Source organism: Embiotoca jacksoni, unplaced genomic scaffold, assembly GCF_022577435.1.
Source record: "Embiotoca jacksoni isolate LCO1_2020_lvr unplaced genomic scaffold, fEmbJac1.0.p SCAF_9, whole genome shotgun sequence".
NCBI classification, from domain to species: domain Eukaryota; kingdom Metazoa; phylum Chordata; class Actinopteri; family Embiotocidae; genus Embiotoca; species Embiotoca jacksoni.
In genome coordinates this window covers 15,693,652-15,706,811 of record NW_027185447.1, presented here as the reverse complement: position 1 = coordinate 15,706,811, position 13,160 = coordinate 15,693,652, and the positions used below count along the sequence as shown (strand labels likewise).

Below are 13,160 nucleotides of genomic sequence, written 5' to 3'. Positions count from 1 at the left end.
ACTACAGATGTTGCCAGTCTGATCTCGACAACGATTCCACAGTTTGGGAACTGCGACATCAAAGGCCCAGTCCCATTTTGTGATGAGGCAAGAAGATAACCAGGGAGAACATTGAGTAAAGATCCAGCTGGATGGGAATCAAATTGGAGACTCACTGCTGAGGGTATTTGCACCCTAACCTATTGGTCGACAATATCGTTCCCTTTTCATTAAGAACAGTAGGCTCATACAAAGTGAAACAGCTCTTGGAAATCGTCTGATTTTATGGGACAGGATCATTGATCCAGTAGAAATTATTTAAGTATAAATCTGATTGCAGTATGGACAAAGTTCATTTGTGGACATAATTAAGAAAATTAATTCCATGTTTTATTGCCTTATCCAAGCAGAATCTATCATGTTTATGGTGATGGATACACGAATGGAAGTTAGACTCCAAGTTCAGCTGTTTTTCTTCTGCACTGCACAGAAACACTGGCTACTGAGGCTCATTCATGTGCATTCCCAAAGCCTTTTAAATAATGCATGAAATGCCAAATCCCATCGGAAGTATCATTCCACAGGAAGACCTCCACAAGCTGTGAGATTGCTTTCTGGTTGCCAACAATGAAGCCAAATCTCCATTGGCAGAATTAAGATGTCACCCCAGCTACTTCCTTAAACCAAATCTTCAAGTGCCGCCTTTACAGCCGTGTCAGTGACTTCAAACCTGTCCTTTACCTCGCTGCATGCGGATGGCCCCTTTTTGTTCCCGTGGCTCAAATACAGAGTCAGGACAGTCTGCTTCCTGTTGTGAGGGAGGAAATAAATAGAGGGCACGCTGAGCGCAAAAAATGCTGACTCAGACTTTATCAATCTGCCTTTCTGCAAGAGTAAGTGCAACTGGACACGACCGCAGAAATGCAGCAGTCTGCTCATTTAATCATAGCTCCCTGCTTGGCTTCAAATGAACTGGAACATCATCTACTGCAGCTGCAGCGATGCAGTCGTCAACACATCTTGCTGCCCACGAATCCCTGTTTTTTTTTTTTGCTCAGTGTGTAGTACATTTTTAGTGTGATATTTTCTTTAATTTCAGACGCAGTGCCATGTATCAAAAAAAAGGCTTGGACACGCTCCCCTAAAGCCGTTTCACTTTCCTCACTTTTTTCAGGAAAGACCTGCTCCAATGTAATTAAAAAGCCATTATTTGTTTTTCGCTGTTAAATATTGAGTAGGGTTGAGCCTCGAAGAAATGCGTTCGAGTACTTCATCACATTACCGCCCTTAATATGGCAAGAAAAAAAGTAGCGCTCGGGCACTGAAGGAAATACATGTGTGGCTATTTCCTTTCCTTTTTTCGGCAGGAAATCAGAGGTAATTATAGTTTGTCTAAGGTGCGTGATTGATGGCATTCCGAGTGAACTACACGCGTCTTTTATTATTCCTCATTAAACCTTCTTTCACGTATCATTTTTAAGTCAGTTAAGAGTCCTTAACTGAACTGCTTAGGCCACATGAATTTCCAAAAGTGACTGAAACAGTTATTGGGTTTACTGAATATACTGTGTCATTCAGTGGCAACCGTGACAGTCATGAAACACCTCAAGCTTTTGTGAACAAAGCCCCTTCGAGCGGTGATGAAAAGGAATAAATCACACCCCAAAGTAACACTGAATTTACAAAACTTTTCAATTGAAAACAGAACAGCCAGTCTTTGCCGTTTCATGGCTCTTGCCTCAATTCTCAATGTCACCAAATGATCAATGACTTGAACCTGCCGTGGACTCTTAAGAGCTCACTCACGCTGACAGGTTCCTTAGAGGAACACGGTGAAGCTTGATGTTCTGGTACAGTATTTCATATTTAATGTCAATATTTTATAAGATTCATTTTTCTTTAAAACAAAGAAAGCTGCAGTCAAGATAAAGCATGCGCCAATTCATCATTTGATGTAGATTTTGCTCGTGCTGCTCTGATGAGATCCATGCTTGTGTGCCTTCATGTCAGTCTCCCCTGGTTTAAAGCTTTTTCTCAGTCAAGAGCACAAATGAAGGGCATTCATCATGTGTTAGACTCTTTAGTGCACTACATACTTCTGGCGTTCATATGACTGAGACCTAAGTGTTCTGTATTAATCAACTAATTACAAGCACAAATGTGTCTGGCTAAGCAGATATAATGAGTCAGTCCAGTTCTCTGTAGTGGTTTGCTTCTCATGGTGCTTTCAAATTATGTATCTCTGAGGAGTTACTGGTGCGTGACCTCCACTGGCTGTCTGCCCCTGCATAAAATGATGGTGGCAGTCCTACACACACGCACGCACGCACGCACGCACGCACGCACGCACACACACACACTGCTGCAAACTGCTCAAAACCCCCCACCTGCTTCCTTCCGCCACTTTATTTCCTCGTCGTCTACACTGTCACTGTACAACCAGTCAATACATTATTTAGACGAATACCACGGAGCATGAAAAGCACTGGCGAGACTTTAAGGAGTGATATACTGACCCTGTCACTCATTGTTATTGATGTCAACCTGAAGTTAGGCCTGATATCTGCAAACATTATTCTGTTATTTGTGGCCAAAATGGCAAACTACTGTGCCAAGTGGGGATGTCCCAAGCCAATCTCTCAGATCGATGCCGCTGGGATCACTGTGTCACGACACTGAATGAGTGCAATTGAGAAGAGTCATAAAAAAAAAACATGCATTACAGATCTAGTTTATTGTAAACAATATATATACACCATTTTTATACTTTTAATGAATTTAAAGTGTCCATTGTGCCGCTGTAATATGTAGGAAAATACAAGTATTGGATCAAGACTCTGTGGACATCCCAGATGCCGACTTCTATTCAGTCTCAGTATTTCAAATGTGAATACAATCAGAAATTGTACAACCTTAATAGGCTCTGTCTTTTATATATCAGATCCTTACGGCACCTGTTCATACTTTTCTCTGACACTGAATCCAGGAACCTTTAAGCACCTGACCTAACAGGGAGAGCTGGATTCAAGGGAATCCTCACTTTCACTGTGGCTGCATTCCTGAACATATTGCTTGGATTTGGGTGAGCCCTCGGAGTCTCTTGCAAAGTGCAGGGTTATGAAGAACACAAACAGCGGAGCGCATCGGCAGCCAGCGTGGAAACACATAGATTACAGCCCGACACCTGAGAGACACGAGTAGAAGCAAACTGTTGAACCAGCAAGTCACTCTCTGCCTGCTGAAACACACGTGGCAGCTAAACAACACAAACTAAACCCAAACACTGCAGAGGTGACGTTGTGAAACACTTATGCATATTTCAGGCAAAACCTTAGTAGTCAAAGGCCCAGCCAGCTGTGGGGAAGTTTGTGTTGACATCTATCTGTGATGACGAAGAAGATAAGTGAGCAACTCCTCATCTGTGTTTAGCTGTTGACTCAGCCTCCACCTTGTCAGCCCCCCCACCTTTACCCCCCCTCCTCCCCTCACTACACCACACACACACACACACACACACACACACACACACACACACACACACACACACAGCACTCCCACTTGGCAGAAAACTAGTGGCAGCCTTTCAAACAGCTCTCCACAGATACTATGCTACAAATTGCCTTCGATTCTGCTGCTGCTGCATCAGCTGGTTTTGACAGCTGCGAGGCGGATAATTGGTTCAACTGTGAGGAAATAAAGAATGAACAGGCAACCATACTTTGGCCTTGTGGCCCCTACAATGTGCTGCTTTAGTGTTGAGCGCGGTTTGTAATAATAAGAGAGTGGAAAGAGACTCAAAGATGCAGCGAGCTTCAAGTAAAAAGGCGTTAAATTAAACATGACGTGTGCATCAACATCAGAGAATACATTTCAGATTTATACTCAGTGGATTTTTTTTCTAACAAACTGATGAAATAGAGAAACTAAGAATGTTTTAGATATAGATGTTTCACAAAAAGTGGTCTTTATCTGCTTTAACTAGTTATGGTTTGCTTTCTTTTTGAGTACAAATACAACTATGTAAACAGACAGAAAAATAAACCTTTTAATAGTTGTGGTGCTTCTATTTCTGTTTTAATTTGATAAAACAATATAAGAAAGAACACAATTTCCAATTACATTTTATTGTAGTATTTTAAAGGTCCCATATTGTAGAAATTCAGGATTCCATTTCCTTTTTTTTATTTTTTATTACAGAGCAGGTCTATGTGCTATATGAATACTGTGAAAGTTTCAAAACACTCACTCCAAGGGGAAATGCACACAGCTCATTTTCAGCAGCAGTACCGTTTGGACAATGTGAATTTATGATGTCACAAAGACACATCCATATGATATGTCTGCCATCAGCAAAGCCCACTGTCCAACCTTTTACATAGAAGAAAACACAGAGTTGTCATTCCGCCGCAGAACTAGCTAGCCACAAAACCTGTGGTTGGCCCGGACTACTGCACTCAGAAAAGAGTCAACCAATGAGAAGAGAGACTAATTGATATAAATGTGCCCTAAACACAGACACAAGCCAGCCTGTTGTTGGCAGAAGTCCAGAAAGAAGCTTAAGAGAGATGTAAAGCTTTGTTGAGACAAAATATATTGGACCTTTAATTCGCAAATGAAGAAAATTGATACCACCCACACATCTGTACACCAAATATAAAGCTATCAGCAGCAGACGGTTTGGTGAACATACAGACTGGGAAGAGGGAAAACTAGTTATCCTCTGCCCCAAGGTAACAAAATAACCCGGGAGAATCTGAGAAAACCATGACTCCACAGGGCTTTTACTGGTCCAACTTTATGTCCATTCCACTGAAAACCAAATGTAGGCTATTGGTTGACACTGAAATGAAAGCCATGTAGGTTTAACTGAATTTTCTATGTGAACCATATGAGCACTGGCTGTCCATCAAGAAACCTAAACTATACAAGGGCAAAGCTGTTAATCCCTAAAGTTCAGGTTTGCAGAATACAAATGACGCACAAAACTCAAGTTATATCAGCCATTATCCATTTCATTTTATGAAATTTCAAAAGTTTTATTACCAACAGCACATGACTTCATATCAAGATATTAAATTAAATCAAACTGAGGTTGTATTTTAAAACAGAATATGGTTTTCTGACTGCCAAAGCTGTATTGTCTGAACCCCCTTGGTGGAGCCTCTTTCCAGCAATACCATGAGACAGGAGTAACAGGCCTCATTAAAGCCATAATTATCCTTTGTCATGGGACAACTAGAAACATCAAAGGGCACAAACCAACCTTAACTCTGTCCTAATAAGCCTGATTGAGGGAAGCAGAGGTCAGTGGTGACTGGCTTTCATCCAGCAAGACTGCAGCCACACCGAGAAGCAGGATGGACAGTCTATTACAGATGAAGGCGGCCTGCAGTTGATTTTGAGCGCAAGTTGCAAATTGTCTTTGGCCATTGCTTGAGATTTATAGGTGAGTCTGAATGCAAATCATCCCTGCGTAGACATTAATCTATCAGAGGTATTTCATTAGAGGGGGCTCTGCTGGAGAGAGGGAGCCCATGTGCTCGTAAATTTGGTTTGGCACACTGATTGTTCAGCAGATCGCTGAGTAAATGAGTGGACGCCGCCAGCCACGAGAGGCAGCTTCCTCCATCATGCTATTATTTCCTGCAGAGGGGTCGCAAAACACATGCTGAAGCTGTTACAGTGGCTTGAGGTGAACTATTTATGAACTTGCCAATCTCCAGTCTACAGACTCCATCCAGGGGACTTAGAAAGGGCATCTGAGGTTTCCCCAGGCAGCAAATTACAGCAAAGAAGCCAAGACACAATCACAATAACCAATACAGAAGGCAATATAAAACCACCAGTGAATTTAAAGAGATGGAAGTACAGGCCAAAATCAACATGCTAAAAGAACCTTTATCAAATACTTAAATATCTATTAACTCCCTTGGCTTGGATCCAGACCCATCAGAGAGATGCTGTAAAACAAATAAAACATACGGAAACACCCGAGTCTGTCATATCAGCATGAGTACAAAAAAACATTAAATCAGTGACATCATGCAAAACACCACGTAAAGCCAAGTATTTAGTTTAAACCTTTCTAAAAGTTTTATTCTACAAAGTTACGGCAACATTTTAAGATTTAATTTATGTTTATTCGAGTCTATTCAACCGGTCAGGCAGAAAATTGGATTCGTGGTACAAGTTCCTCTATATGACAAGTCTACGGTATTTCTAAACTGAAGCAAAGCTTTAAAATTGTAATCCAACATCATACTTTTTTTATGAATCCATTAACCCTTTTTTGTAAGACTTTGTTGTGAAACTTTTAACACAATTTATTCCAATTTTTGTAAAATAAAAACAAAGCCCCAACACAGCAGCTGACATAAATAACATGCATTAGCAGGTACCTGTTCAGAATACAACTAAAAACACATTTTTCTAACCTTTATCTTCCATCACAAATTTGTATTTGCATAATTATGCAGCTGCTTTAACTCGTCAAGCAGCATCAAGTGCAGAGCTTGAGCATCAAAGCAATTACAGTAGCAACGATGAGTGTAAACAACTCAAGAAAACATACTGTAAAAACTGCCTGCCTGAAGATGCTCTTTTTTTCATGTTATCACAACCCTGTAGAAACAGTAACCCGTCTTGGCACTCTTACTGGACGAGATCTGGCCTGGACTCAACAACTCAAGAGCTTTGACGCTCACTCATCAGCGTTGAAGCCCTCATTAGAGCATTAACGGGGAGAGAGCTGGAGTTCGCAATGATTTCTCATGTTATTCATTAATAATTGATCAGTCAAGATTACTTGCGCTTCTTTACCGACTTGAAATCATATTGAATTTAAATGACTGCCTGAAAAAAAGAAAAATCTCCACAAACACTGCCACCACTCCAATCAACCACCAGTATTCATTTGAGATACGAGACTCCCCAGAATATGGATCTTCTGTTGTTTTAACAAACAATGAATATCACTCCTTCATGGCACAAGAGCTTTCAGTTTGAATTTCTGTGTTTAAATGCTCTTTAAGTACATTTCTGAAAAGGAAAAGCAAAGATTTGCAAAGAATGACATATCAGCTGTTCGTCATCTACAGCTGAAAGACAATATCTCTCCTGTGATTACGCCAGCATCCCAAATATTGTTTACACTCGGTTGGCTATCTGGGCCTGGGACAAAGTTTGAATGTTAATGTGGGCTGGCAGATGTATCCACCAGCACTGAGATAAGAAATGAAAGTCCTTCCAGACACTATTCAGACCCAAACCCCAGCGGACAGGTTCAGATCATGGTGGATCCGCTGTGATTAAACACTCAAGAAAAACTTGTATCACCAAGTTTTATTAAAAGTTTGAAATGGGACGTTTATATTCACTGATGAGATGGGCCAGGCATGTGTGACTGAAAGTCTGCTAAAACTTTTAAGTCAGTTTCAACATCACTGCCCATGAAAGATCATTAATCACCAATGTGCGCTGTAAAAACGTACAATCCTGGCTAGCATTACAGATCATTGTACCTATAATGCTGCTGTAGCGAAAAAATGTCCCCTTGTGGGATTAATAAAGTAACTATCTATCTATCTATCTAACTCCATAGTGGGCACAAGGGATACGAGGCGCCGTACAAGGCCGTTAAAAACAAATACCATCAGAAGAGGAAGCTATATGGTCAGCATAAATACTGTTGAACTAAAAGGCTGCCAAGGCAGGAGCCACAAACAGAAGAAACCTGATATGTATGTGACTGCTACCTCTTGCCTGACTGCTACATACACAAAGTGACCAAGAATGACTCCTCATTGTGCTCAAGCAGCTCCCGAGGGTTACAATCACTCAGGTGGACAAGTTTATGGATGCACATCAGGGTCAGTCAACGGTTCACTGACGTGACTCCGATAACTAACCGCGGAGCCATTGCACAAACTGAGAACCGGACTGACAATGTTACCCAGGAGCCCGTTCTGCAGAGTTCGCACACAAATCTGTTGACTTGGCACCACAGGTTCCACCTTCAGTGATACATCGCATTTCCTGCTCGCTGTATTTGGAGGGCAAAAAGGAAAAAAATACACAAACAACATTCAGGGAAGAGCTTTCCATTTAGAGCCAGAATCAGGATAGCAGCAAAAGGGGCTAATGTATCATTCAGGGGAAGAAAATCTTTATGGCACAATAACTGTTTTACACTGTTTTTCTTTTTTAATTCCTTCTTTCCATCATGAAGCCACCTGACAATGGTATTTTAAGCCGGTGCCATCTGAGAACTGACAACACAGCTTACCACTGTTCATACAGTATACTATACAGCATGAACAAACAACACACTGTTTTCATGTCTATCTAATACAAATAATTCATGCTGTTCCTGCATTCGTGCACCAGATGACAAACAGCAACTCAAGAGACTGAAAAAAAAAAAAAAAAAGAATCGGATTAAAATCTCAATCGAGAGAAAACTGCAACAGGACTATAAATTCACTACATCCTGCAGGACAACCTGCATGCATATTAAAAAAAAAAAAAAAAAAAAGAGTAATCCACTTAAACCAGTGAAAACAAATAAGCAAAAACTCAAAACAGCAGCAAAATGCAAAGTGTGACCTTGTTGGTCTCCCCTCCACCTCACCGAGCTTATTGTTTTTTTTTTTAATTTTACCCCCTAATATAAAGTTAAACACACAGCAAATACCAATTTTGTCTCTGCAACATGGCCTTAGGTTCAAACCCGACTGGGTCCGTTTAGCGTAGAGTTACAGTCTGCAAAATTACATTGTTACATTTTTAGTGGAATAGTAGAACACTCAGCAATGAGATATGTTACCGAGCTGTCTGCACTTCGGTTTGTATTTCTGATGATGATGCTCTGTTCCAACTATCAAGAAATTTCAAGCTTTGCCTTCCTGGGAAAGCCGATGTAGCAGTAAGGACAACCTCTCCAATTATAAGACATCTTATTCCGATAAACAATACCTGCGGAATAGTTTGACATTTTGGTAAATGCACTTCTCTTCCTTGCCAAGAGTTATTCGAGAAGAATGTAATCACTCTCAGGTCTGTGCTGTAAACAAAAGGCTAGTCGGGTTAATTTATCAGAAAGACTTGTTTCCATACTTCAGTATTTGTATAGTTTAATTTACACCTTTGGACAGAACAAAGCTGTTTCCAGTCTTTAATCCAAGTTAAGATAAGCGTCTCTCCAGTTTTATGAGAGTTGGTGCTCTAGTTGATTGATGCGTGTAATTCCTGGCAAGACAGCAAAAAGGCGTATTTCCCAAAATGTCAATCTATTCCTTTCCGGTAGATTTAACTCTTTCACTCAGAGAACTGGTCGAGATAATGGCCATAACTTTATAAACCTCACAGGGCATTCACCTGCTTCCTTACGTTCAGTGCTAGTCAGTTCCTGAATACAAAGCTAGCATGTCAACTGCCACGCTAAGCGTGAAAAGGACATGCTTGACATCACAAAGAGCTTTGTCTCCATTCTTGGCATCATGTAGAAAAAAAAACAAAAAACTCTCAAGATTGCATTGTCAGTGGAAGCCGGATATGCTTTGTCTCTGCTAATGTGCATGATATTCAAGGCCAGGCTTTGGCGCGTGTCTGTTTAAACAACATTAACATCTGCTGTTTGCAGATAATAATGATATTCAGGCATACGATTGTTGATTTGCATAGGAGTGTTGTTGTTGCATTTCAGTTTAGTTATGTGGTCCCAGTGAGTTTCCACATTTGCATGTTTAACGCCACAGTTCCCAAGAAAAGAAGGCAAAAACCCCTTTGCTCGAAAAAGAAATAAATGGACATGTTGTGTCCATCTATTTAAATGTAGATGATGGATGAAATGATACAGGTCAGGCTTTATTATGCCCTCATTATGAGATACAATCATAAGCTACAAATAGCCAAAACAAAGTTTCTCTGCGGTACAGATGGATGTTGAACCGTATCGCAGCCACTTTTAGATGAATAATATGGACTGTATCAACAAGACGGAGACCGCAGTCATTAGCGGCTTTATCAGGCTGACGCACTGAGCTAAAGGCTAATGTAAGCATGTTAACATACAGTTGCTGCTTTCAAAGGGGGGTCGTGTTTAAACCTCCTCCTCCTGTGGTATTCGCAACCTTTCCATTTGCAGACAGCAAGTGACTCGAAAGCCAAACACTTACAACAGTCACCATATCGGTTCAGCATGTTTGCATGCGAACATTTTCTATTTGGCTCCACACAAAGGACATGCAAGGCTGACAGGAATGTCGTTAGTTTTGTAATTTACAAACCAAATCACGTGGAAATTTAAAATATCGGTTCAGATATTTCAGTCAAGACCAAAACGACGGACTATCTACCGACTGACACTCCTATTCCTAAAGCCATGCTGCAAGCACGGGTCAAAAATAATAAACACAAGTTATTACTGATTACCAGAGATCCAAATGTTGTCTATAAGTGTACTTTAGCCACTCAGCAGCTGTCCAATCCTCCCTTTAGAGGCATGCAGAGAAAAGCAGATTAGAAGAAGACTCCCAGCATGGGAATTCCTGGGAAACCCTCAGGAAAACCAGGAGTTTATAAAGAAAATATATCCAGGCTTCTCTGGCTGACTGTTGCCACTGACCTTGGTAAGTGGGGGAAAAAAACGGAGGGCCAGACAATTTAATTCCCAAATACACACTATTTAAATCCCATTTTTTTTCTATGCTCAAATGACCTTTGCAGATCTTAGAATCAGTCTTGCTTAAGGCCGCTGCATTCTTTAAATTGCTCACCGCACTTAGATGGCATTTTAAATCCTGTATCCTCCATAAACCACACTTTCTTTTTTCTTTTTATCATTAACAGCTGTCATATTTCATCAGGTTCACTGGGTTAATCACAGGCTCAGTAACCTCTGTGCCAATGTACCAGAGACGGACTGAAACGGTGTTCAGGCACTGCGACCGTACAAAACGAGAGACGGTGACAGACTTTTTCCAGGGAAATCAGACAGAATACTCCCCAGTGGCCGAGTGAGATTTATAAGTGGAGCGCGCTAAAGGTCAGTGTTACAGTGCCCTAATATCATGAGTCTGGTTTTATCAACCAGCAAAGACATACAGTCCATGAGTCATCAGTATTGATTTGCTGCCACTGATCCTCATGACACTAACACGCCCCTGGAGACAAAGGTCAAGCCTGATCACATGATCCTGTCTACATGCTGGGACATTTTGGCCATACAGCCAACAGAGTGTGAGCCTCAGCACAGAGTGCAAGGGGGAATAATCCTGACTGTCTGACTATCAAGGTCTTCACCAGGACAACAAACAGATGCGCTACTATTCCTGCCCTGTCCAGGGCTTAACCTACTGCCTACAGATATAAAGCTAGCCCTAAAACATATTGGATTTATCCCGAGTATGTGCCTTTTTCCCAGGGGTTTCAACAACTGCATTTCACAACGGATTAATGTGTCTGGCCATGCACATGAAATTTCCTTTTAGGTTCAATGAGTACAGTTACAGAAGTTACAGAATGTGACAAATAATATTAACCTGATGTAAAGATGGCAAATGAGAAATACTCAGAGGCAATTGAAAATAATAATAATTTAAAAAAAAAAAAAAGCTTAAGTGTACACAACTGTGAACATGTTTGTGTCATTTCTATCTTAATCTGCGTTGGATCTGCTGTGATATGTCAAGTCTTGACCACCGACACACTCTTTCAAGCAAACTGCATTGTAATTTTCAAAATATAGTAATCAATCGGTTGCTGGTTTCCCTCTGAAAACACACGGTGATGGTGGTTGTTTGGGAGGGGGGGGGGGGGTCTGTTCTCCTTTATATATTTCCATACATGGTCAGAAAGCGTCATGTTGTCCAGTAATAGCCATTTTCTGTTGTTTTAAGCAGCTCGCAGACCCATTTTCCAACAGCGAACCCCAGTAAAAGCAGGAGCGCCTGATGCGCGAAAGTGTGGCAGTTGGAGTCGCACGAGTTGAGGTCTGATTTATTCATAATTACTTTAATCACGTACAACTTTGCTACAGACCAAAGGAGGGAATATAGTTAAATAGAGATTACTCGACTTTTGATGAAAGCACCACGAGGCGTTGTTATCTCTTACTTTTCCTGTGTGACATGCTCCTTTATGGCTCCCAGGGTGATCAGGCTGTTGGTGCCCTGCAGCAGCCTGCAGGTTGCCAGGTGCCGCTGGTACTGCTCCTTCAAACAGGCGTTCTCCGTGCACAAGTCGGACACTTGCTGCTCCAGCTCCTCTATCCTTCCTCTCTGCCTCTCCAGCAACTCCTGCTGGGTCTCAATGATCTTGTTAAGCTCCTTCAAATATTCCGCAGCCCGAGTAGGGTTCTCGGTCGGGCTTTCCATGTCGCCCCAAGTGCCTTTTAATTCTCTTTTTTTTTTTTTTTTTTGGCGCTGTGGTTCCCTCTCGTAGCGCAGAAATGGTTCCGTGTGGTCCGGGCTGGGTTTTAAGCGCAACAATTCAGTAGGTAGCGCCTTTTACGCCTCGTCATTGTTTTAAGTCGGTGTGTGGGTGATAATTCCGAAGCACAAATACTCCCGGTACACGCGTTTCCAAGTCCTACTGCACAAACTAGAAGCTACTCGCGTGCCGAACTGGAAATATCAGCAGGCATCAGAATATCCATCCAAAACAACGTGACAGACTTCCTTGTGCGGCTCGCAGTTGACTCCCGTTCCCCCTGTTGGCAACACGCTGTGACCGCCTCTGCTCGCTACCTTTCGCTCCATGCTGTTCCCGTGACTTTTCGTAAACAGACGCTGGCTGTCGAGTGGGCGGGGCTTTCAAGTTTTATGAATCTGCAGGTCGCATTGAGCAGTCATGACTCTGCAGCTACTGTAGGAAAAAGGGGGGGGGGGGCACATGCAATTAGAGTTTGTCTGTAGGTTTTACATTTTCCCTCCCCTTTTCATTTCATTTGTGAACACAGATTTTTTTTTTTTTTTTTTTTCAGTACACGTGTTTTGCAAGCATACATGAAAGACGTGCATCGTGCTCTCTCTCTTTCATGCATCACTCATTGCAAGCAGCATCACGTATGTTAATGTTATTAGGTTTTTGCATGGCAGTCCGTCTGTTTAATGCCAAGCACAGACTGGCAGACAGTGGTGCTGCACCTTCCCTGCAGAGTGGTTTACTATGCTGTATGTGTA

The 13,160-nt window shown here is 41.7% G+C and overlaps 1 protein-coding gene across 3 annotated transcripts in view; it reads right to left on the bottom strand.

Annotated features, from left to right (window-relative positions):
* The window catches only part of iqsec1a (IQ motif and Sec7 domain ArfGEF 1a), a 90,038-nt gene extending 77,272 nt beyond the window's left edge, over positions 1 to 12,766 (bottom strand). For 2 of the 3 annotated variants that reach the window (XM_069140680.1, XM_069140681.1), the window contains exon 1: positions 12,094 to 12,761. In XM_069140680.1, coding sequence (XP_068996781.1) covers positions 12,094 to 12,353 — 260 coding nt within the window. In that variant the 5' untranslated portion in view covers positions 12,354 to 12,761. Of the gene's footprint in view, positions 1 to 12,093 lie in introns of all 3 variants that reach the window. The other variant, XM_069140688.1, reaches the window with a different exon arrangement.
* Positions 12,767 to 13,160: the final 394 nt, after the last annotated feature.